This window comes from Budorcas taxicolor, chromosome 2 (assembly GCF_023091745.1).
Source record: "Budorcas taxicolor isolate Tak-1 chromosome 2, Takin1.1, whole genome shotgun sequence".
In the NCBI taxonomy this organism is placed as follows: domain Eukaryota; kingdom Metazoa; phylum Chordata; class Mammalia; order Artiodactyla; family Bovidae; genus Budorcas; species Budorcas taxicolor.
In genome coordinates this window covers 9,676,608-9,701,685 of record NC_068911.1, presented here as the reverse complement: position 1 = coordinate 9,701,685, position 25,078 = coordinate 9,676,608, and the positions used below count along the sequence as shown (strand labels likewise).

The window sequence follows — 25,078 nt, the reverse complement described above, 5'->3', positions numbered from 1 at the left end:
TGCTCACAGTGCCAAAAGCCAGAAGTCCCAACTCAGTTGCACTGGCCAATATCAAGGGCTGCATTCCTTCCGGAGTCTCTAGAGGAGAATCTGTTCCTTTCCCTTTCCGGCTTCTTTTCCTTATAAAATTGTGTTTAAAAAAAACACACATAGTATAAATTAATCATCTTGACCATTTTTAAGTGTACATTTCAGTGGTTTAAGCACAGTTGATACTTGAACAATTCAGGGGGTTAGGGCCACCAACACCCCCTCTCGCCCATTCCCGCTGCCCCCAGAGACACACACACACACATACACACACACAAAGTCGTAAAATCTGCACGATGCTATCTCTGCCTTAAAACCAAAAGAGTTGATGATGACTCACCCAGGCCAGGAAGCCGAAACTGGAAAGAATCAGGACTCAACTCCCTGTTCTTTTGATTCTGCAAATTGCCATCTCTACTCAAACACAAACTTTCCCCCACACTTCATCAAAGACCTATAAAATGAAAATACAGGCACTATATTTATTGAAAAAAATCTGGGTATAAATGGACACTCCCAGCTGAAATGGATGTAAACTGTACATTCACACTGTTGTGAAACAGATCTCCAAAAGTTTAATTTTATTTTTTGGGGGGGCTATGCCATTTGGTTTGCCAGATTCTAGTTCACCGACCAGGGCTCGAACCTGTGCCTCCTGCAGTGGAAGCATAGAGCCCTAACCACCAGACCACCAAGGAATTCCCCAAAACTTGAGAGGAAAAAAAAAAAAAGTCTTTATTTCTTTATTTATTTGGAATATAATTGATTTACAATACTGTGTTGGTTTCAGGTGTACAGTAAAGTGAATCAGTGATATGTGCACATATATCCAAAAATTTTTAAAGAGTATTTTCCCATATAGATCATCACAGAGTGCAAAACTTTTCCATCTTGCAAATCTGAAGCTCTGAACCCATTAAAGAGTCCATCTTCTTTCCCCTCTCCCCCAGCCCCTGGTGACCACCATTCTACACTCTTTCCTATGAATTTGGCTACTTTAGAGGCTTCATCCAAGTGGAATTGTACAGAATTTCCCTTGTGACGGGCTTTTCACTCAGCAAGGTGTCCTCTAGGTTCCTCCATGTGGTAGCACATGACAGGATTTCCTTCCTTTATTTATTTTTAGGGTTTCCTTCCTTTTTAAGGCTGAGTAATACTCCACTGTAGATATACAACACATTTTCTCTCTTTATTCATCTGTTGTTGGAAAAGTATGTTGTTCCCATATCTTGGCTAAGGTGGTTAGTGCTGCTATAAACATGGGTGTGCAAATATCTCTTCAAGACAGTGATTTCATTTTCTTTGCTTATTAAGTGAAATTGCTGAGTCATATGATAGTTCTATTTTTTTAAATTTATTTATTTTTGGTTGCGCTGAGTCTTCGTTGCTGTGCAAGGGCTTTCTCTAGTTGCGGCCGGGAGAGGCTGCTCTTCGCCGCGGTGCACAGGCTTCTCTTGGCAGTGAGTTTTCTTGCTGTGGGGCACAGGCTGTAAACACGCAGGCGTCAGTAGTTGTGGACTCGTGGGCTTTAGAGTACAGGCCCCAGGCATGTGTAATCTTCCCAGACTAGGGTTCGGTCCACTGGTCGATTCTTATCCATTGCGCCACCAGGGAAATCTTTATTTTAAATTTTTTCGAGAAACCTCCATACCATTCTCCATTATGGCTGTCCCAACTTAAATTCCCATGAGCAGTATACGAGGGTTCCTTTTTCTCTACGTCCTCTCCCACACTTGTTATCTTTTGTTTTTTGATAAGAAACCATTCTAACAGGAAAGGGGTGATATCTCATTGTGGTTTTGATTTGTATTTGCATCACCTGATGATTAGCGATGCTGAGTACCTTTTCATTTACCGAATGGTCACTTAGATGCTTTCTCCTGAGAAACATCTGCTCAGATTTTTTTGCCTATTTTAAAAAATTGGATTTTTAAAAAAAGATTTTTGAGTTGCTTAAGTTCCAAATACATTTTGGCTATTTACCTATATCAAAGATACGATCCAAAAATATTTTCTCCCATTTCATAGATGGTCACTTTGCTTTGTTGATGGTTTCCTCTTCTGTGAGAAAGCTTTTTTGTTTAAAACCATTCCACTTGTTCATTTTTGCTTTTGTCATCTGTTCTCCTGGGGTCTTATCCAAAAAATTGTTGCCCAGACCACTGTCAGGAAGCTTGTCTTCTATGTTTTCTTCTAATATATTTTTCTTCTGTACGTTTATTTTCTTCTAACATTTTGTAGTTTCAGGCCTTACAGTTGTCTTTAATCCATTTGGAGTCGATTTTTGTGTGTGGTGTGAGATGGGGGTTCACCCTCCTTCTTCTGCATCTGGATATTCAGTTTTCTCCAGCAACATTTATTGAAGAGACTATCCGTGCCCTGTTGTGTGTTTTTGGTGCCCTTGTTGAAGACTGGTGGTGGTGGTTTAGTCGCTAAGTTGTGACCGACTCTTGTGACCTCACAGACAGAGGAGCCTGGCAGGCTACAGTCCATGGGATTCTCCAGGCAAGAATACTGGAGTGGATTGCCATTTCCTTCTCCAGGACATCTTTCCAACCCAGGAATTGAACCCGGGTCTCTTGCATTACAGGCGGATTCTTTACCAACGGAGCTACAAGGGAAGCCCTTGAAGATCAGCCGATCGTAAATGCATGGATTTATTTCTGGACTCTATTCTGTTCCTTTGGACTCTCTCTTTCTCTTTATTACTGTAGCTTTGTAATGTATTTCAAAGTCAGGAAGAGGGATGCCTTCAGCTTTATTCTTCCTGTTCAGGACTGTTTTGACTGTTTGGGGGTCTTTTGAAGTTCTGGATGAATTTTAGGCTTGTTTCTGTGAGGGTATGTGGGCTGAAGACCTCCTATTCTGCCACCTTGCTAATGTCATTTCTCTGTAGTTTTCTCGTGGTATCTTTGTCTGGCTTTCAGAGCAATGAAATGGTATCAGGGTAATGCTGGCCTCTTAGAATGAACTTGGATCTGTTTCACCTCTTCAGTCATTTGGAAGAGTTTCAGGAGAATTGGTATAAATTCTTTAAATATTTGGTAGAATTCACCAGTGAAACCATCTGGTCCTGGCTTTTCTTTGTTGGGAGGATTGATTACTGATTCATTCTCCTTTCTTGCCATTAGTCTGTTCAGATTTTCTATTTTTTTCACCATTCAGTCTTGGCAGATTGTGTGTTTTTAGGAATTTATTCATTTCTTGGAGGTTATTCAATTTGTTGGCAACAAGTCTCCCAGCTTCTTTTAAGGATACTTGTGATGGCATTTAGGGCCCATCAGGATAATATCCTCATCTCAAGATTCTTAATTACATCTGTAAAAACTCTTTTTTCATATAAGGTAGCTGCCATGGGCTTAAAATTCATGCCCCCTTAAAATTCATATGTCAAAGTCCCAACCCCCAACATATCAGAATGTCACTGTGTCTGGAGATAGAATCTTTAAAGAGGCGATTAAGTTAAAATGAGGTCATCAGGGACTTCCCTGGCGGTCCAGTGGCTAAGACTCCACGCTTCCAATGCAGGGGGCCTGGGTTCGATTCCTGGTCAGGGAGCTAAGACTGTCCCATACCACAGCTAAGAGCCCTCACATGGCAACGAAGACCCGGTGCAGCCAAATAAATCAATACTGAAAAAAATACACACAAAAATGAAAAGAACACAAGAATTAAAATAATGAGTTTGTCAGAATGGGCTCAAATCCACTATGACTGGTGTCCTATAAGAAGAGGAGGTTGCTGCTGCTACTGCTAAGTAGCTTCAGTCATGTCCGACTCTGTGCGACCCCACAGACGGCAGCCCACCAGGCTCCTCCATCCCTGGGATTCTCCAGGCAAGAACACTGGAATGGATTGCCATGTCCTTCTCCGATGCATGAAAGTGAAGAGTGAATGTGAAGTCACTCAGTCGTGTCCGACTCTTAGCAACCCCATGGACTGCAGCCTTCCAGGCTCCTCCATCCATGGGATTTTCCAGGCAAGAATACTGGAGTGGGTCGCCATTGCCTTCTCCGGAAGAGGAGGTTAGGAGACATATATGCACAGAGGGAAGACCATGCAAGGACCCAGGTGGAAGGCAGCCGCCTGCATGCCGAGGAGAGAGGCCTTAGGAGAAACTGGCCCTGTGGACACCTTGATCTTGGACTTCCAGCCTCCAGAACTGTGAGAAAATAAATTCCTGCCAACCAGCCTGTGGCACTTTGCTATGGCAGCCTGAACAGACTACTAGCAAGCAGTGGTATTTACAGGGTTTCAGGGATTAGGACCCAGGTCTCCTTGAGACTGTTATCAGCCTGGCACAGGATTCCTGCCTGGAGAATCCCATGAACAGAGGAGCTTGGCAGGCTACAGTCCATGGGGGTCGCAAGAGTTGGCTACGGCTCTCTCTCTCAAAGTGTGTATAACTAGTGGAAGCAGGGCGTTTAATCTCTTTTGTTCTTACAACAAAGTTTATCCTCAGGGAATTGCGTTAGGGGTGTGGATAGACGATAAAGAAAGAAGCAGCGTGTGCTCTGGGCTTCCCTGATGACTCTGTGGTGAAGGACCGGCCTGCCAATGCAGGCCCTGGGTCAGGAAGATCCCCTGCAGAAGGCGATGGCAAAACCCACCCCAGGCCTCTTGCCTGGGAAATCCCATGGACAGAGGAGCCTGGCGGGCTGCAGTCCACAGGGTCGCAAAGAGGTGGACACGACTTAACGACTAAGCGACAACAACAAAGGGTGCTGTGTTGCGTTGTGACTTGACAATGGGTGTTGGTCACGGGTGCTTGGAGAAAGAAGGCAGGGCCTGGTGCTGGAGGAAGGTATAGTTTGCAATTTTATTTAGTTAATTAATAACTGTATTTTGCGCAGCTTGTGGAATCTCACTTCCCCAATCAGGGACCTTTGCCCCCAGCAGTGAAAGTCAGGAGTCCTAACCACTTTAGTCACTTCAGTCTCTTGCTTTGGCAGGTGGGTTCTTTACCACTAGCGCCACCTGGGAAGCCCTAACCGCTGGAAAAGAAAGTGAAAGTCGCTCAGCCATGTCTGACTCTTTGCAACCCCACGGCCTGTACAGTTCATAGAATTCTCCAGGCCAGAATACTGGAGTGGATAGCCACTCCCTTCTCCAGGAGATCTTCCCAACCCAGGGATCAAACCCAGGTCTCCCACATTACAGGCGGATTCTTTACCAGCCGAGCCACCAGGGAAGCCCAAGAATACTATCTCTTCTCCAGCAGATCTTTCTGACCCAGGAATTGAACTGGGGTCTCCTGCATTGCAGGCAGATTCTTTACCAGCTGAGTTACCAGGGAAGCTCCTGGACCACCAGTTTGCAATTTCAGAAACGGGGTCAGGGAAGCACCTTCTGAGAAGGTGACATTTGAGTCAAGACCTGAAGGAGGTGAGGGTGCCAAGCACGTTGATAGCGGAGGGAAGGACATTCTGGGCAGGGGAGACAGCGGAGGTGGTGGCCGGAGAGGGGGTGGCCTCTGCCCGCGAGGAATGGGGAGAGGGCAGGGTAATTGGGTGGCCTGTAGGGGGCCAGGTAGCAGGACGCAAGATCAGAACAGCTGGTCCAACTCAGGTAAGGGGCTCCTCAGCCAAGGAAGGGCCTCTGGCTTGGGCAGACGGCAGCCACTGCAGGATTTTGAGCAGATGCATGACCTGAGCTGACTTTATGTTTTAAAAGGATTGTTTTGGCTGCTGTGTGAAGTGAAGGCTGAGAAAGAGCCAGGTCAGGATGGGGAAGCCCAGTTTGGAAGCTGTGTCAGTCGTCTAGGCAAGAGTTGCTGTGGATCACGGCCTGGACCCTGGAGGTTGGGAGGGGTGGTTGGACCCTGGTCACCCTCTGAAGTCGGTGCCCCGGGGTTTGCTGGTGAATCGGGTGTGTGAGATGGGAGGAGGGGAGGATTCCTAAGCTGCTGCCTGAACCTCTGGAACTGAGATGGGGAAGGTGTGGAGGGGCAGGGGGGAGCAGGTTATGGTGGGGGGTGGGAGGGGGAACCCATGCTACTCAGGGTTATGAGACTTTCAGGTGGGGATGTTAGGAACTGGCTGTGAACGTGCAGGTCCTGAGTTCAAGGGGGAGGTCTGTGTTTGATGTATCAGTTTGGGAACTGCTAATGCATACATGGTATTTAAAGCCATAAATTATGAGAAACCACAGCTGGGGGGCCCCCGGGCTGAATGCTGGAGCTGGCCAAATTTCAGAGTCTGGAGAGCTTGTGGAGGAATGAGCAATGGGTCTTTTCGATGAACAAATAAGTGATGAATGGATCTCGTTTGCCACTGCTCTTGGGCAGGTTGTCCCTCCTCGCTGGTGGTCACCCCAGCCCCCTGTGGTCTCTGCAAACGCACTCCTACCCGCTTCTGACCCATCCTCCGTTTTTTCCTGGGCTCTGCCTGCTCCGGCCAGGCACTGCGGACCGTCACAGGGCTGCTCTTCCTCCTGAAAGGCCTGAGCCTCCCTGCTCTCTGCGCTATTCTCGGCCTGGTAAATTGCTTCCTATGCTCTGCTGTCCTCCGGGACTGGGTCCCTGAGCACTGCCCCAGCCCGGTGTCTTTCCAGCCAGACTCCTGGCAGCGTGAGAGCCCCTGTGCTCAGATGCGCGGATACTAGTGTCTACACTGGCAGACCCCACCCGCACTCCCAACACAGCTCCTCCTTGCCACCCTTGTGGCTTCCCCGGGTGCCCACTGGCCCTGGGGTTCTCTCTGGGGAGGACAGACGCTAGCCCATTCGGGCCCTGGAAGTGCACTTGCTGGTTTGGGGAGGGAAGTTTGGAATCTGGTACCCAGAGTGCTCTAGAAGGGAGGGGTGGGCTCCGGGAGGGCACATCAGATGGATGAGTGGCCCGAGGGGAGGGGGATGGCCCTGGGGAACGGGTGCAGTCAAGGGGGTCCTCAGTCTCCTGTTGAGCCAGCAGGGTGTCCCTCGTTACGTTTTGTCAGGAAGCAAAGTGATGCCTTATGCCAGGTGTGACAGGGAGGGAACGTGGAGAGGGAAGCATGCTCCTGTTTTTTTCCGTTGGACCATTTCTTCTCTCTTGGCTGTTCACCAAGGTCAAGGTTTGGTCTGGACAGAAGGGTCATTTTTGTTTCCTCCGCTCATCCAGCTGCAGCCACAGCATCCAGAGGCCAAGGACTTGGGTCTGAGGGGTGAGGGCTGGGGAACGTGTGTCTGGGTGAGCCCATCTCCTCGGAGGCATGAGTGTGTCGGACTGGCTGCCCTGCTTCCCCTGAAAGGGATTATCATTTTTAAAGGACAGGCTGAACTTGAAGAAAGATCCTTTCACCAGAAGTCAATGGCAGATGATTTTGGTGAAGTGAAAGTGTGAAAGTGTTAGTTGCTCAGTCGTGTCTGACTCTTTTCGACCCCATGGTCTGTAGCCCACCCGGCTTCTCTGTCCGTGGGATTCTCCAGGCAAGAAAACTGGAGTGGGTTGCCATTCCCTTCTCCAGGGGATCTTCCTGACCCAGGGATCGAATGTGCGTTTCTTGCATCTCCTGCATTGGCAGGTAGATGCTTTACCACTAAGTGCCACCTGGGAAGACCCAAGGTTCCCCAAGATTCCCCGAGCCCTGTCCCCTACCTGGACCAGGAACTGAAGGCAGATGAGCGCTTACAAAGGAGGCCAAGACACAGTTTCTTTTCAAAGGTTTTCTTTTATTAGTCTTTTCTGAAGCAGTTAATTCTCTTCTTTTAAATGTGTGTTTCATCCAGAGCTATACCAAAATGATTAAAATGAATTTTCTAATGGGGATATAGCTCCCCAGATCAGAAAAAAAAAGGTGGTTTTTTTTGTTTGTTTGTTTTCCATAAACCACACAAGTAAAATGAAAGGAGAACATTAACAATCAAAAATAATCCCCAAATGTCCAGGACAAAAAATAAAATATTTATTGATCTATCACAGCGAGACACATAGAGATGGGCAGGGCGGGGGGAGAAATGCTCTGAAATACAGTGGCTCGAGGAGGGGATGGGGATACAGTACTGCGTGGGGGGAGACCCAGGTTGGGGGGTAGATTCCTGTGGCCCTGGATGGTACAGCTCCTCACACCCAGAGGCTCGGGGCCCCTTTGTAGGGGTGTGTGCGATGGGGTGGAGGCTGGGCACAGGCTGTCACAACCGAGTCGATGGTGGGGGCGCCCAGCCAGCAAGGGGTGCCGGGCGGCCAAACCGGGACAAGGATGGACGGATGGATGGACAGACGGGCAGATGAATTCCACAAGAGCAAGAGGGCTGTTCCCAATACTGGGGGGAGTCTTCAGACATGGGGAACAGCGATGGGTCGGGGAAAGGGGGGCCAAGGAGGCCAAGAGATGGTGTGACCCAATCCAGCGTGAGGGTTTCAATGCTTGGGTACCAACTGGACCGCAGCCAGAGGTGGGTCCTGGTGGGCAGGGGGAAGTGAGACTGCCCAGGAAGTGTCTGCACCATCTTCAGAGGAGCCCCAGGGCGGGGGTTCCCTAAGGGGCTGCCCTTCCCTCCTCCCTCCCCGCAGGAAGAGCGAAAGCACCAGCACGTAGCACCAAGTCCCCCAGAGATGGAGAGAGTGAAGGGGGAGTTCCTGGGTGGGAAGGGCGTGGGCGCAGGGGGCCAAGCCCACCCTCCCCTTGCCTCTGAAGGAGGGGGGCCTCCTGGGGCCCACTTGGCCACCACTCTCTTGCCTCCTTGCCCTGTGGATTTCCAAGGCCGCCCGGCCTGCCCCGTTCCCACCCGGGGTGGGAACTTAGGAGGGGGCATGGGAAAGTGGGGTGGGGTCACAAAGGGTTTACATTCTCCACCAAGCAGTAGCACCAACGTTGATGAGGTCGTGAGTCAGGGGTCCCAGGAAGCTCACTTTCTCTTCCGGCCACAGGATTTCCCCAGGCAGGCCCCACCTGGGTGCAGGGGAGGCACGCCCCACAGTCAGTCCTGGCTGCTGGTGCTCAAGCCCTTGCCCACTCTGCCCAACTCCAAGCTCTTCTCACATCCGCATCATCACCATGGGAAACAGAGGCTCCAGGAAGCCAGGCGGAAGGAAGCCTGGCCACCTCCCTAGGCCAAACTCCGCGCCCTTTCATTGTGCAAACTCCCACCGGGCACGTGGATGGTAGCAGGGCCCTTGCCCTCTCCTGGGGAGGATCTGACTGGTTAACCTTGTTTCAAATCATCAAGCCACCTGGTCGGGTCGTGGGGCCTGGACTAGCGCCTACCCCTGCAGGAGCGAGGTGTGGCTCGTTACCGCCACCTGGTGGCAGTGAGACACTATCTCTGCAGAGCTCATCCAGGGTGTTTGTTGGGAAAGAAAGCAAGCAGGGTCATGGGCCACAAGAACCAGCTGGTGCCTGACTGAGAGCTGGGCGCCTTGAATGAGGTCAGGCTGCTCTGGCCTCTGTTTCTCCCTGGGCTGCCTCGTCTCAGGGTGGGGTGGGGGCGGTGGGAAGCAGGTGTAGGTAGAAGGGGATTCACAGCCTGAGCGCCAGGGTGGAGCTGGGGCTTCTCTGAGTCCCTTTCAGGCATCCTTGGGAGAGGCCTTGAGGGTGGTGATCAGACACTGCCAGACGCATGTCTGCCCCTTGGAGCAAGGGCATGGCTCCAGGACTCCCGCGGGGTCTACCCCTCCAGTTCCCTGACACCAGGGCCCCCTGTCACCTCCATCCTCTCTCTCCCTCCCAGTCCCTCCTCCCCCCGCCTTTTCTTTCTCTCGGCTTCTCCCTGCAGGAGTGGGGGTGTGGGTACCAGGCAAGGAGGGCTTGCCAGGCCTGGCCTGGGAGAGCCAGGAGGGTCCCTGGCCCACTGTCAGCTCTGAGGATCTGTTTCAGAGACAGCAGAAGCAGAGGGTAAGCTGTCCAGCTCCCCAACCCCTGGCCTCCCTGCTGGGCCTCGTCTGACATGCCACCCCCTGCTCCAGCCTGTCCCCCGACCCTGCCCTCTTCCAGGGGCAGAGTCTACTCACCTGGGAATCCCAGGGCTCCCAGGGCCCCTCCGAAGGGCTTGGGAGGTTTGCCTGTGGAGGGAAGGCAAGGGGTTGGGGAGGTGGCCAGGTTTCCCCATCTCTACCAGCCCGCCCCCCTATCCTGTACCCATGCGCCTGCAGCAGCAGGTTCCGAAGGTCTCTCTGCCCCCAGCCTGACCCTCCCGCCCAGCCTCATTCCTTTCAGCCTGTGGAGGTCTGAGCAGCTCTGTGGCAGCCTCTCCCACTACAGTCAGACCCCAGGCCACATTTCCCAGGGACAGCCTCACCCCCCAGCCAAGGGGCTCCAGGTTCGGCCTCCTTGACCACCTGCTTGAATAGGCCCTGTTTTTACCCAACAATATCTTTCCTCTTCTATGGGACCTTGTCAACCTCTCTGGTTAGACCCTAAGACCTGGCATGACCCACGTCCCCGTCTCACTCCTGAAGCCCCGTCAAGTGCCAGGCTAGGAGCTCTAGGAATTGGGGTCCCCACACCCCAAGGCTGGTCTTTGCAGCTTCTGTGATTCTCCCGTGGGCTCCATCAAGCCCCCGTACCAGAAGGCCAGCCCAGGGCTGTGGCTGCAAAAACTATTCCCTCAATAGGATGGACCCACACCCCCGACCCCGCCCACGCTGCGAAGGAGTTCAGGGCCCTGCTTGAAATGAGGCCGCGACTTGTGAGACAGGTAAACTCACCACCAACTCCCAGGCCCCCGGCTCCACCTGCAAGGCAAGCAGAGGGGTGGTGAGGGTGTGCGTCTCCAGGGAGCCCGCCAAGCCCTCCCCGGCAGTGGAGGCCTCGTTTGAGAGGGGAGGGCTCTGCCAGTGACTGTGTGACCCTGGATCCTCTCTGAACCTCAGTTTGTCTCATCTGAACATGATGTTTTGTAAAATCCGATGCCCCCTGATGTTGCATGGGAGGAAGAGAAGAGGAGGAGGCCCAGCTCTGTGCAATCTAAGGACGCGGGGGGCCCCCGACTCTGTAGCCTGGCTCAGCCCTTCTGGGCAGGGGAAGAGGAGGGCTGGGGCGCCTGGCCGTACCTGGGAAAATAGGAGAGAGTCCGAAGCCAGGCCTTGCTGCGACTCCTGCAGGAGGGGTTTGGGGTTGGCGTGGGGGAGTGGGGGCATGGGGTGGGCTGGGGTGGGACCCTGGGACCCGCCGCGGCCTGGTCACCTACTCCTCTCCGCCTAGGATCACCTCCTCCCCCTTCCCCTCCCCCACATGGCAAAGCAGCTTTTTTAACAAAGCCTCATCAGCCTGGTGTCTGAGGCCCACGTGTACCCCCACCCTGCAGCCTTTCCTGGACTGTCCCCTCCACCCTCTTTCTCGGGTCCCTATGCTGATACAGCCCTGGAGTCCCCGCTGCCAGCCAGCCAGGCTCAGCTACGGATCTCACAGCAGAGGCGGCCCCTACCTCCAACTGGGAATGGCCGGCCGGCTCCAAGGACACCTCCAAGGCCAGCGGCACCTGAGAAGAGGGCAGATGAGGGTCAGGATGAGGCACAGCGTAAGGGGCCCTGAGCATCCCCTCTAGGGTCTGAGGACGTGATTTCCAGGAAGGATCCTTCATGGGTATTGTGAGCAGGACTGGGGACTGAGCCGGTTCATGGACAGGGCAGTGAGGGTGGGGTATAAGCAGCTTGCAGGCCTGGGCTCGGGGGGGCTGTGGGAGCAACTCACCGAATTTGGCTGCTTTAGCAGCTGCAGCTGGAGACACACCTGGAAAGATGGGGAGCAGGAGGGCTTAGGAATATCTCCTCCCTCCCAGAGTCGTGTCCTCCTCCTGGCCACTGCCATCAATCTGCCCCTGCCCACTGACTCATGCTTCCACCATCCTTCCACCCCTCCATCTCTCCAGAAATCTTTATTAAGCTCCTACTGTGTGGCCAGATTTGTGGAGCACACGGGGTAAGAAATTTCAGGCTGGGTCAGAGACACAACGATGACTTGAGAGAGAGAGAGACGTTAACACAAGGTCCACCACAATGGCAGAGACTTTGGGAAAGGGATTTCCCTCCAGGCTTTGCTTTCCTTCTCTGAACTCCCACTGGAGGTGGTTGGGCAGATTGAAAGAGAGAGGAGAGGGAGAGATTGGGACACCCAACTGCAAGGGGCAGCCCTCACTAAACCTGCTCTGTGCTCAGCCTCTCAGTCGTGTCTGACTCTGTGAGCCTGTGGACTGTAGCCTGCCAGGCTCCTCTGTCTGTGGGATTTTCTGGGCAAGAATACTGGAGTGGGTTGCCATTTCCTCCTCCAGGGGATCGTCTTGACCCAGGGATCGAACCCATGTCTTCTGCATTGCAGGCAGATTCTTTACCCGCTGAGCCATTGGGGCCCCTTCAAATGCTGCAGAAGCCCAGAGAAGGGGGCAGGGCTCAGTATAACCTTGAGTTGCTGATGAAGTGTGGGCAGGGTCCAGGCAAAGAGGATCGCCTGAGCAAGGTGTGGCCAGATGGGAAAGAAAGTCAGTCTCTCTCTCTCTCATTCATATGTGCTGCTGCTGCTGCTGCTAAGTCACTTCAGTATGTGCACGGGTGTGCAAACACACACGCACATCCCACGCCATTCATTCACTGATTCCAGAACACACTTTACCTCCAAGGCCCACAGCCCCTGGGACAGCTCCGAGCCCACCAACTCCCAGTCCTCCAGCTCCGAGCCCACCGACTCCCCCCAGGCCTGTGGAGAGAGCTGTGTATTAAACCCTGCAAGTGACAGCAGTTGGCTCTGTCTGCAGAGGGGTTGGAGCCTGGGCCCCCAGGGCCTTGGAGGGCTGGTGGGGCCAGGAGGTGGGCGGGACCCCCAGAGACAATGCCCCTGAAGGCCTTGGGGAGCAGGCCAGGGAATATATGCTTCATGGGATGTAGTCAGACACACTCCCCCTAACTCCCACGGCAGCCCCCACCTCACACCCGTGCTCACCAAATTGGGCGGCTTTGGCGGCAGCTTTGGCGGCAGCAGCCGCGGCAGCAGGTCCGACTCCTGGGGACACAGAGGGAGCTCAGGGAGGGAGTCTCCATGGATCAGTCTCCCTCAATGCCCAGCCCATCCTGGGGTTTCCAGTAAGGTAGGTACCGTTAGCCCCATTTCACAGATGAGAAAACTGAGGCACAGCAGAGGTTAAGTAATGTGCTCAAAGCTTCATGGGGTTTCAACTCACCTGCCACACCACCTGGAATGCCGGCTCCACCAAGATCTCCAACCCCTCCAAGGGCCCCGACCCCTCCTGGTGCTGTGGAGAGAGGGTGGAAAGTCAGTCCTTCCCCGCTTCTGAAGGACGAGGCTTCCCCACCCCAAGGTCACTAGGCAAGTAGACAGGTGGTGAAGGCCACGTGACCCAGGGGAAGGAGCAGAGGACAGAGGTCCATTCCCAGACACACGGGTCTGAGTCCCAGCTCTGCCCTGACCCTCTGGACAAAGGCAGACCCCATCTTGATCCTTGACCTGCCCACCTCCTCTCCTTTCATCCAGGCTGGCACTGGGAGCCGCAGGTGGTCCCAGTGGTGGCTGCGGCCATGGGCTGCCAAGGGTGGAGGACTAGCCTCAGGCCCTGACAGCCCTGGGTTTGAATTCTGGTTTCTCTGCTCATCAGAGCTGTCACCTCTCTGACCCTAAAGGGGATGACGATCCTTTCCCTGTTCACCTACAGGTGTTTGAAGAGTGAGAGGACACACTCTGTGTGAAGGTCCTCTGAGTGTGAACCACTGTCCAGGACAGAGCTGCCAGGAGTTACAGCTAGCGCTTTAGGGGGACACTCATGGTCAGTGCTTCAGTTAGCCGGCTTATTGTTCCAGGCAGCAAGAAAGGTAGGTACCCTTAGCCCCATTTCACAGATGAGAAAACTGAGGCACAGCAGAGGTTAAGCAAAGTACTCAAGGCTTCAAGGGCAGGAAATGACTTTGGAGCCAGAGCCCTTAGCTTCTCTGTTTCTCTGGTAATGGCTGTCGAGCTCAGACCAGCAGGGCCGCCAGCAAGGAACAGGAGAGAGGCCTGTGGGTTACCAGGCCCGCTGCGGATGGAACACTTTCCAAGGTGGAGACTGGCCCCAAGTGGACTGGCCAGACCTGGTTGGCAGTTCCCTGGCAGAGGCCCCGGCCCAGATCCTAGGAGGCCGGAATGCAGGGGGACACAGACAGCATGGGTCTGGCCAGGTTGGGGCTGCCTAGGTGCCAAGTGTCGGGGGTGGGGGCAGGCAGGCTTGCCACGTCCTCGTGGCAGGCACAGTCCTGCTGACAGCAAGGCGGGGGCCAGATGAGGAGTCCTGGCTTTGCTGGGACATCAGCCCTGGCCCCTCCCTGGCCTTGGGCCCCATGAAACTGTCAGGGCCTGAGGGGCCTTAAAGACCATGGTCCTCACCAACATGGAACTGCCCCCCCGGGGGGCTGGAAACATGAGGGGCGGTTTGGGTTGTCCTGGGGCTGTAGTCACGCTCAGCATTTAGTGGGTAGGAGCCGGAGTCTGCTGGGCTGTCGTTAATGTGTCCTATAAACTGCCTTTTCCACGCTGACCATCCCAGCCCTGTGATGTAGGCTCCAGACACTGGGCCCTGGCCCAGGGGGAGAGGAGACAGGTGAGCAGGTGCTATCAAGGATGGTCGGGCAGCAAGGGGATCAACCACTGGGGGTGGTGTGTAGAGGGGCTCTTACCGAACTTGGCTGCTTTAGCTGCGGCCAGGGTTCCAGGTACTGGGGAAAAGGGCAAAAGGAAGAGTGGGGGAGGTCAGTAGCTGAGCTCTGTGCCTGGGAGTTCTGCTTCCTCCAGGGAGCCCTCCTTGACTTCCTCAGCTTTCTTTGTTTCTCTCAAAGCCCTGAAGCCGTGACTCTGCAGCTAGGAGCTCACAGGGCCAGCGACAGAGCTCCAGTATCTAGTTGTGTCTCTACCAGTCTGGTCTGGGGGTGCTTGAGGGCTGAACTATGCCTCCTCTTTCCATTTTATCCTCTGCTGGCTCCTCGAGGACCAGCACGGTCTGCCCGAGGCTGGTGTAACTAGGAGATGAAGAACTAGAGTTCCTCGTGCCCCTGCACACTGCTGAAGGGGAGCTAAGTGGGCCCAACCACTTCCACTGACCCCAGGGACCCCCACCCTCCTTCCTTGGGTGGTGGGCTTCCTTTCAGCTTGGAGCCCTTCACCTGGCCTGCCCCCTACCTCTTACCCCAGTTGTCTCAGACGGCTCAGTAGGATCTAACAGCATTTATCATAAGCTTCGCTGCGAAGATGCTGGAGGACGTGCTGGGGAGAGAGCCCTGCCTCCTTTGGGCTCGGGGGGCATTGCTGTTCAGCCCCCAGAAGGCCCCTTACCTGCCCCTGCCCCAAGTCCAGGAACTCCGGCCCCGACTCCAAGGCCGGGAACACCAATACCCACTCCAAGGCCAGGAACTCCCACGCCCACTCCAAGGCCAGGAACGCCAGCGGGAAGGCCAGCGGCAGCCCCTGCGGGAGAGGGGGGAGTGGGGTGACGGCGGCAGACAGGAAACAGGCCCTTTTGAGGGTGTCCTGCCCAGGAAGCTGAGTCAGGGCCCAGGAGAAGGGGCCCAGTCTCATGCAGGGGCCTTGTCCCTTTCATCTGCCCTCTACACTGCCACCAGTTTTCCTAAAACTCACAGTGACCACCAAGTCCAGCCCCTCCCCAGACTGTCATGCAGGGCCGCACATGCTGGACACCACTGCCCTTTTCAGCCTCACCTTCTGTCCCTCCCTCTTGGATGAACTCATTTGATTCCCCTAACAAGCCTCCCTGGCAGGTGCCCTCGGTACCACACAGGGACATCAGAGGTCACTCGGCTGGTGTGGGGTCTCCCTTATGCTAAATCTGTTTCTAATGCCCATGTCTGCGGCCTGAGGGGCCTCAGGAGGCTGAAGGGCAGGTCTGAGAGGTTGGGTGTCCAGGAACCCAGCTCAGGCTGGGGTCACACCAGACCGAGAAAGCAGGCAGAACACTCACGGAACTGGGCTTTGGCGGCGGCCTTAGCAGCGGACTTAGCTGCAGCTGGGGCTGCAGGAGAGGGAGAGGATGAGGTTTAAGGATGGCACCCCTGGAGGAGTCAGAGGACCCTCACTCAGGCCCACTTATTCACACAGCTTACCTATGACACCACCGGGGCCAAGGCCGATGCCGGGAGCCACGCCGACGCCGGGAGCCACGCCGACGCCGGGAACCACGCCGACGCCGGGAACCACGCCGACGCCGGGAGCCACGCCGACGCCGGGAGCCACGCCGACGCCAGGGCCTAATCCTGCGAAAGAGAGCAGAGCCAATCCTTAACCAAGTCCTGACCAAGGAGGACAGAAGCTGATGGAAAGAGCAGCTGGCTGGGGGGTCAGGAACCCTGGATCCTTGTTCCAGCTGGGCACAGACTTGCCGTGTGACCTTGGGCAAGTTACTTTCTCTTGATGGGCCTCAGCTTCTTCATCCCTAATAAGAGGTCTGTGCAAGATCAGGAGCTCAACTTTCGGAGTTCCAGGGACCCCTTTGATACAGGCAGACTCAAGTAGCAACCAAACGACTGCAATAACATGTAGTGAAGGGAGTTTGGCAAGACAGGCAGGCCCGGCTCCAAAGCTCAGCTCAGCCACCATTTAGCTACATGAGTACGGGCAAGATACTTAAGCTCCTGGAGACTCAGTTTCCACATCTGCGAAATGGGTGCAACAGAACCACTCTCATAAGGCTGGTGTAAGGATTACCTCAGCAAATGCTGAAAGTGAAAAGTGTTAGTAGCTCAGTCATGCCTGACTCTTTGTGACCCCATGGACTGTAGCCCACTAGGCTCCTCCATCCATGGGATTTCCCAGGCAAGAAAACAGGAGGGAGATTCCTGGCCCAGAGATGGAACGCACATTGCAGTCAGATTCTTTACTGTCTGAGCCACCAGGGAAGCCTTCAGCAAATAGTAGTTTTACAAACATGAGTTGCCATATCTGAGTTTAGGAATCACTGGTGGCTCAGTGGTAGAGAAGCTGTCTGTCAAGGCAGGTGATGTGGTTTCGATCCTTGGGTTGGGAAGATCCCCCGGAGAAGGAAATGGCAACCCACTCCAGTATCCTTGCCTGGGAAATCCCATGGACGGAGGAGCCTGGGGGGCTACAGTCCATGGGGTCACAAAGAATCAGGCACGACTCAGCAATTAAACAGACTTGAGGTTAAGATTTCTCTGGCATGCAGCTGGGGTCTAAAGTGAGCTGTTTCACTGTGCCATATTCAGGAGGGTGTGGGAGCCTGGGGCTGCCAGGGTGGCCCTCGGCTGAAGCAGGAGATGCAGAGCCCAGTCAGGGAGTGAGAGCACCGCTGTCGTTCAGGGTGGGTGGGAGCTCGGAGAAGCCCAGCGCCTGTTCCAGAAACAGGGCAAGGCCCCAGCTGGACTGGAAGGCAGCAAGGGCTTTGGGAAGGGTGGGGGTGGGTGCTGGAGGGCTCTCCGGCATCTCTTCTCTCTTTGTCTTCCTGCTCAGAAACTTCTCCCCCATCCCTCAAAGTGCTTGGATGGGCCAAGACCTGTGAGGAAGGCTCAGGCCCAGAAGGTGACAGCTTGGAGAGGTCACATTGGAGAGGGGTGCTCTCAGACTCCAAAGCAGAGATATGAGAGAGCAGCGCTCTGGGATCAGGCTCGGAGGCAGAATTGGCAGGGGGCTTCCCAGGTGGCTCAGTGGTAAAGAATCCACCTGCCAATGCAGGAGATGCAGGTTCCATCCCTGGGTAGGGAAGGTCCCCTGGAGAAGGAAATGGCAACCCACTCTGGTATTCTTGCCTAGGAAAATCCCATGACAGAGGAGTTTGGCAGGCCACAGGCATGGGTCCGCAAAGAACTGGACACGAATGAGGGACGAAACAACAACAACTTACCAAACTGGGCGGCTTTGGCGGCCGCTTTGGCGGCTGCAGCTGCTGGAGCCCCAACCCCTGAAAAGGCGAAGATTAAGGATGGGGAGCGGTCCCCAGCACCCCTCCCCTCTCTCTTCCATCCCCCATGGTAGAAAGACTTCACAGAGTCCATATCTCGGGAACTGCCCCCTCTCTCAGGCCTGCACTGAGATGGCCCGCCAGCTGCTCTGGGCATGTCCTCTCCCTGAGAAGCAGCTCTGACTCTGTGGCTATTGGAGGAAATGGCTTATTTCTTGGGGGAGAAATGCAAAAGGGGAATTCCCACCCCTCTCCACCCAGAAAGAAGAAGAAATGCAGAAGAGAACTCTTCTGGTGGGGAAAAAACCCACAAACCGACAAGGAGGATTGTAAATTAATCTCATTTCCTCCCTTTGGAGAAAGAGTGCCGGGTAAACAGAGACTAACACAGGCCCTCCCACCCGATCAGAAAGCAGAAAGGCCCGGTGGGGCGGGGGATGAATGAGGTCTCCCCAAACCCCAGCCAAGCAGAGTTCTGCTGCCTCTCAGGCTGACATCCTGAGCATCCCTGAGGGCAGGGAGGAGACTTTCTGGGTTCACTCAGTGATCTGGAATCCCATGGAGACACTTCCCTTCAAAGTATGGGAAATCCCTTTTTCTCTACCCCTGTCTCTGGGCTCAGTCTTGCCATCTGTAAAATGGGACCCTTCCATGAGATAAACCAAACCCATGTCTGGGCTGGGATACAGCTCACCTGGCACCCCTCCAACACCTGGCACACCTCCAACACCCGGCACACCTGGTATTGCTCCTGGGGCACCTGGTACCAGCCCTCCCAGGGCTCCTACTCCCCCAGCACCTGGAAGGATGAAGAGCATGCAGCTTTGCCCTTGAAGCACCCCCCCGGGGAGCCGAGGGTGGAGGTGGGGGCTGCATCATGGCCGGGTATCGTCCGGGCACCTTTGACTCACTGGTGCGGGATGGGGGATGATGAGCCAGGTACCAATGACCCCAATAGTGGGCAATTGAAAAGGGCAGAAATGTTCACTGTGGCTTTGGAAAATGGGGCCGGGGCGTCTGACTTAACCCCGGCCTTTTCAGCCCCAGAGGCCAAGAGTGTGAGGTTGCTCTGATTTTTGAGCTTTGGCCCCCACAGGAGAGCCTGGCTGTGGAGGGGAGCGGGGAGGGCTTGGCCCTGGGGGGAGGAGTAGGGAGGAGGGGAGGCGGAGGGGGCAGGGAACGCAGGGCTGGGGCACTTACCGATCTTGGCTGCCTTGGCGGCGGCAGCTGCCTGAGCTGCTGCTATGGGGAATCGAGAAAGAGATTCAGAAACCTTGCTGGATCTCAGCTGGGCTGTGCCCTTGGCTGTGCACCAAGGGCACGGGAGGCCTGCCCTGCGCTCTCCCCCACGTCCTGCCTGAGTTCCCAGAGTTCAGTCTACCCTCCCAGCCTCCATCCCTTTCCCTGTCCCCACCCCTGCCACCACCACCTGCCTTCATGGAACTAAGTCTCATGGGAAAGGCCGGCTCCTGGAATACCTGCGTCTCCGTAGCCAGGAAAGCCCCCAGGGCCAACCCCGAATGTGGGAATGCCTCCAACTCCCACTCCGCCTCTGGCCCCTGAGGAGGGAAAAGAATCAAGTGGTAAAGGGTCTAGTGGCAGAGGCTGGGGCGGGCTCTGGGGGATGCTGGATTGGGGAGAGCATGCGAGCCTCCCTGCAAGTCTGGTCCATGAAGGACAGGAAGCCATGAGATGCCTGAGCCCCACCAGCTTCCTCCCTCCTGACCCCCCCTGGTGTGTCCCCATCCCCTCTCTCCTCTGAGCAGCTGGGGAAGGGTCTCTTTGTTGGTGATGGGCAGACTGTGCAGTCTTATCCCCCGCCAGGCTGGGGCTCTCCTCTGAGAGGGTCCTGGCCAGGACAGGGAGGTCAGGGACACTGTCTCCACTGGGAATGACATACTGGGACTCTACTATCACTCAGGCCCTCGGGCTCGTGGTGGGAGACACCTGGGGGACACATCATCCTGGGGCCCAAGGGGTCCAAGTCCCAGCTCTGCCAGTGACTTGCTGTGTGGCCCGGGGCAGGTCACTCCCCTTCTCTGGGCTGTACAATGGGGAGTAGAAGATGAAGGTCCCGGAGTCCAAGTAAAGGCCAGAACAGGGCGGGGCGGAGCTGTCCGCTGGGCACTCACCGAATTTGGCTGCTTTGGCCGCTGCTTTAGCAGCTGCGGCTGGTGACACGGCCCCTGGAGAGACCAAGAGAGACCCCAATGCTCAGGGGAGAGTGGAGTGGACACTCGGGATATGTAGATATATACCCCTCTGACTTTCAGTCCGTCTTCTTTCTATCTATTGAGCCAACACAGGGTTGTCCATCCATTTACCCACGCGTATCTCCACTTACCCATCTGTCCATCTGTCTACCCAGCCACTCATTCATCCACCCACTGACCTTCCCAAATGTCTGTCCATTTGTCTATCTTTTGATCTCAATCTACCCACTCAACCACTCATCTCTCCAGCCACCCACACATGCATTTATCCATCCATTTATCCATCAGCCTGCCTATCTATCCTCTCATCTAAATGTGTAAACAACTATCTATTTTGTATTTGCCTTCTACCTACCCGTTCATCTGCTCATCCACCATCCATCCATTCATCCATCATTCTAACCACTTATATTGTCCCTACCTGCCTATCCATCTCTCTTTTCATCTACCCATTTATCTTGCCATCCACCATTCTACCCATCTTATTTATCTATCCATGTAACCACCCATCTTTTTATCTCTCCACTCATCCACCCATCATCCATTCCCTCATCCATCAATTTGCCTACTCATCCACCTGGCTGTTCACCTACCTCCCCAGCTGCCCATTTGCGCATCCATCCATCCATCCATCTCCCCAGACATTTATCCATCCTTCCACCTACCCACCCATCTATCCACCTTTTACTGAACACATATTCTGTGAAGGGCTGGGAGCACAGAGATGAAAAAGACATGGAGCATACTGACAACCAGAAGGTAAATTGGAGAAGATAAGAGGCTGGCAGTAGTTAATTATAGCCCAAGAAAGAGAAGATGACCAAGGGTATGGAGAGAAGAGGATAGAAGGGTGATGTGTTAAGGAGAATCAGAAAGTCTTGGCAGTAATTTCTAACATCTCTCTCTTGCACACACAAACATGTGTGCACACACATAGCCAAGCTCAGCTGGTCCACCTATGATATCCGAGCATACAATACCTGGAACTCCGACACCAGGGATCCCAACACCAGGGACTCCAACACCTGGGACTCCGACACCTGGAACCCCAACACCAGGGACCCCGACACCTGGAACCCCAACACCAGGGACCCCGACACCAGGTACTCCAGCTCCTGGGACGCCAACTACTCCTGGGCCAAAGACTCCAGCAGCGCCTGTGGATGGAAGGATTGCTGTTCTGGCCTGGACCCTGTGGGAACCTCAGGGGGGCCTTCGGGAGCATGACTTTGGGGAGCTTCAGGAGCTGCGGGTCCTGTGTGCAGGATGCTAGCTGCGGGGGCATTGCCTCTGTGTGGATCCAAGTCACCCGAGAGAAGGGGAGGGAACTGAGGGAACCCCGACAGAGCTCTAGGGGTTTGGATCTGTGGCTGGGAAGAGCAAGGTCTAAGTCTAAAGCAGATTCAGAATGCTCTACTGGGCCCAGGCAGTTGGTACAGCAGCTGTGAGTGGCCCAGGGGGTAAAGTGGGAGGAGTCAGCAGGGTCCCTGCCCACACTGCGGGGCCAATCAGTGGAGAGCAGTGGACAGAGCCTCCTGGACAGAGGCAGGGAGGCATGACCATGATGCTTGAGGGGTTGGGGGGGGAACAGTGCCCCAGCTTGACAAAGACAAAGTCCATCCAGCCTTATAGGCCTGGAGCCTTCCAAGGTGCATGCTGAGGCTGGGGCTGGCTGGAGCCCTGGCACTGCCCATTCCGGGGACACTCACCGTATTTGGCTGCTTTAGCGGCGGCGGCAGCAGCAGCAGCAGCGTCTGGAGCCCCGGCCCCTGGAGAGAAAGCGGCAGAGGGTGAGGCCCTTTCCCTGCGACCTTCTCAAGGACACCCCTCACCGCCTGCTGGGATGGACCCTACCTGCAATGCCTCCAATGCCAGGAATTGCGCCGGGCGCGCCAGGAATGCCAGCACCACCAACACCAACGCCAGGGAGAACTCCGGCTCCTCCAGCACCTGTTTGGAGCGGGGACAGTGAAGATGTGGCTCCCAGGGGCCCCTCCTGAAGCCAGGCAGGAAGGCTGCTTGGACACTGGTGTTTTCACCGCTGCAATCTCCTCTGGGAATGAGGCCCAGGCATCTCCGGCCGGGACTGCTTGGGAAGAGGCCCCCACCCCACTGTTTCTTGACTCACCCCTAAAGTGTCCATTTCAACAGCCTCATTAAGGGACTCGTATGTTTTCAGACAAATCCCATTCTAATCACTGCCACATACTGAGAAACCACAAGCGGCCGCTCCCCGGGCCAGAGGGGCCCCTGCAAGAATGTTCAAGACTTCCTCTCTCTGTTCCGAACACGCGGCCAAGTTTGTAATCCAAGCGCCCGGCTGCCTGGCTCTCGCAGCCCCTCGCCGCCCCGCTCTCTTGCTCCCACATTCCAGCCATCCCCTCCAGCCTTGGGGGCCTGGAAGAGGACCTCTGTGGGGCAGGCCTCCAACTCACTGCTTCCCTCCACATTCTCGCCCCCTTGGGCTAGTGGGCAGGCATCTTCCATCCCATCATGACTGCAAGAAGGGGATCCCTTGGGACTGGGGCTGAAGGTGAAGACTTCACCCCCATGATCTAACTCTGAACTGGGGAATCGCCAGGGGCCCACTCGGCCCATGCATGGCCCGAGGGAAGGCCATGCCACATCGACTAGCCAAGGGATAGTGGGCTTGAGGCGCTAGTTAAAAGTTTTATAGTATATATTAAATTGATACTCAACTATTAAACTGTTTAAACGCTCATACATGCACCACCTAAAATGATCTTTCTAACCACTGCCTTACCCATTCCCTCTGCTTGCTCCTTTCAATTTTAACCACCCAGCAAACTCTCTACCTATATTCTAAGGCTATGAATCATATCATTTTCTCTGAGAACCATTCCTGATTATCTCCAGATAGAAGCAACGTCTCCCTCTTCCTGAGCCCCACGACAGTGCTGAAATTCTTCAGCAGAGCCCTTATCTGTCCCTGGTTTCTGAAACGGAGGGCAGGATAGAGGAGGGAAGGATGGAGGGATGGATGAATGGATGGATGGAGGGGTGGGTGGATGGGTGGATGGAGAGATGAATGGGTGGCTAGATGGACAGAGGGAGGGGCGGATTCATGGCTGGATGGAGGGAGGAAGGGACCGAGGAGGGAGGGATGGGTGAATGGATGGGTGGAGGGGTGGGTGGATGCATGGAGGGATGGAGGGATGGAGAATTGGAGGGTGGAGCGGAGGCACAGGTGGAAGGAAGAATGAATGGGGGGAGGGAGGTAGGAACGGGTGGTGTTGAAACAGCCAGATAAACAGGGGCGTGGCGAGGAGGGGCCACCTTGGTTAGTTAATAGGATAACTAGGCTCTCTGTGGTAATAGCATGGTGAGGCTGAAGGGCTGGCAGCTAGCAGGCAGGGGCTCCAGGGGTACTTACCAAGCTTCGCTGCTGCTTTAGCCGCTGCTGCTGCAGCCTGGGGGCCAACCCCTGGGGGAAGAGGAAGGGGAGAGACTGGAAAGTGTGCCCCAGCATTTCCAGAGCCCATCTCTTCCAGGCCCAAGAAAACCAACTGGTTCATATCTGGGTGTGGATGTGGGGCATATAGCAAGCAGAGGCTGGGAGAGCTGCCCCAGCTTCCTGCCTTGCCCCACAAGGGTCCTTCTTTAGACTCAGACCAGGGTCTGGATATAGGGTGGGCTGGCTGGGTTTCTGGAGCCTGAGTTATTTGGCTGGCGGAGGGGTGAGGCTCTCCTTACCTGTCCCTGTTGGATACCCAGCCTTGCCTGCGGCACCAGCCACTCCTCCAGGCCCATAGCCTGTGACAGGAGAGGCTCAGTGGGCATCCATGCGATCTCATGGCGGCTGCCCCCTCCCCTGCCCTTCAAGGACCAGGCCACCCAGAGCCTCCACCTGTCACCCCCAGCCAGAGTTAAATACAAACATGTGTGGAATGGTTATTCCCATTTAACAGATGAAGAGACTGAGGTTCCGAGAAGAAAACCTGTTTTCTCAAGGCCTGGTGATAAGTGCAAGGGCCAGGATTGAGAACCAGGCTGTCCTGAGTCCCAGTTCCATGTCCCCCTCCTTAGGGGGCTCCCATTCTGAGACTGCACACCCACCCTACCCCCCAGTTGGTATTCTCCTAGCCCTGGACTGGGGCCACAGCTCCCTGGCTGGAACCCTGCGGCTGGAAGGAGCCAGAAGCCCGCCAGTCTGAGAGGGCCTTACCATAGGGCAGTTTCCCAGTGCTGTAAGGCAGTCCATAGCCACCTGGGGAGATGGAGCGTGGGCTCAGCGGCTGCCCCCGGCGGCCCCACGCCTCACCGGGCCCCCGCTACCTGGGCAGACACACCTAGTCCCCACACGCACTGAGGCCTGAGGCCTCCTTCCGTCCACCAGGGTCCTGAGCTGCTTCCAGAGGCTCTCAGGAGAGCCAAGGCCTTGGAGGAGGAGCGGGGAGAGGACGCCCCACTCTAGGGCGCAAAGGGATGGCCATTCTTCTACCCGCCATGGCCCCCAAGTCTGAGGTCTTCCTTACTCTCTTCCCCAGCAAGAAATAGCTCATCATCATGTGAGCTTGACAGCTGGAATGGACTGACATCAGAGGTTTCTTTCCAGTGAATGGTGTTTCTTACCATCAACACATATGGCTTCCCATCGGGGCTACGGGTCTCTGTGCGTGGGTGTGTGTGTGTGGACACGGATGCATGTGTGTGTATGGGAGGCCAGCACCTGCAAGATGTTGGTCTCTCCCCGCTTTCTTTCTTTTTTTAAGAAAATATTTCTTTCTTTACTTGGCTTTGCAGCATCTCAGTTGAGGCATGGGGGGTTTTTAGCCGCAGCGTGCAGGCTCTAGTTCCCTGACCGGGGCTCGAACCCAGCCTTCTCCCTGCACTGGGAGTGTGGAGTCTCAGCCACTGGACCCGTGAGGGAAGTTCGTTCCTCCCTGCTTTCTTTTGCTGTTGACCAGAAGTGGGCAAAATTACCCAGGTTTCCTGACTACCCTCTCCAGCCACCCCAAGATACAGGTGGGCAAACAAGTCCCCTCTCAAGC

The 25,078-nt window shown here is 55.0% G+C and overlaps 1 protein-coding gene across 10 annotated transcripts in view; it reads right to left on the bottom strand.

Annotated features, from left to right (window-relative positions):
- Positions 1–7,673: 7,673 nt before the first annotated feature.
- Positions 7,674–25,078, bottom strand: part of ELN (elastin) — a 32,679-nt gene continuing 15,274 nt past the window's right edge. For 5 of the 10 annotated variants that reach the window (XM_052659011.1, XM_052659072.1, XM_052659028.1 and 2 more), the window contains 24 exons: positions 24,253–24,294; positions 23,781–23,840; positions 23,461–23,511; positions 21,921–22,016; positions 21,776–21,835; positions 21,047–21,223; positions 19,986–20,039; positions 19,332–19,412; positions 19,054–19,095; positions 18,548–18,652; positions 17,797–17,853; positions 16,043–16,192; positions 15,901–15,951; positions 15,258–15,389; positions 14,606–14,644; positions 13,120–13,191; positions 12,882–12,941; positions 12,555–12,638; positions 11,640–11,678; positions 11,374–11,427; positions 11,000–11,044; positions 10,655–10,681; positions 9,959–10,009; positions 7,674–8,900 (listed from right to left, as the gene is read on the bottom strand). In XM_052659011.1, the coding sequence (XP_052514971.1) occupies positions 8,857–8,900; positions 9,959–10,009; positions 10,655–10,681; positions 11,000–11,044; positions 11,374–11,427; positions 11,640–11,678; positions 12,555–12,638; positions 12,882–12,941; positions 13,120–13,191; positions 14,606–14,644; positions 15,258–15,389; positions 15,901–15,951; positions 16,043–16,192; positions 17,797–17,853; positions 18,548–18,652; positions 19,054–19,095; positions 19,332–19,412; positions 19,986–20,039; positions 21,047–21,223; positions 21,776–21,835; positions 21,921–22,016; positions 23,461–23,511; positions 23,781–23,840; positions 24,253–24,294 (1,673 nt within the window). In that variant the 3' untranslated portion in view covers positions 7,674–8,856. The remainder of the gene's footprint in view (positions 8,901–9,958; positions 10,010–10,654; positions 10,682–10,999; positions 11,045–11,373; positions 11,428–11,639; positions 11,679–12,554; positions 12,639–12,881; positions 12,942–13,119; positions 13,192–14,605; positions 14,645–15,257; positions 15,390–15,900; positions 15,952–16,042; positions 16,193–17,796; positions 17,854–18,547; positions 18,653–19,053; positions 19,096–19,331; positions 19,413–19,985; positions 20,040–21,046; positions 21,224–21,775; positions 21,836–21,920; positions 22,017–23,460; positions 23,512–23,780; positions 23,841–24,252; positions 24,295–25,078) is intronic. The other 5 variants (XM_052659019.1, XM_052659045.1, XM_052659054.1 and 2 more) reach the window with 5 other exon arrangements.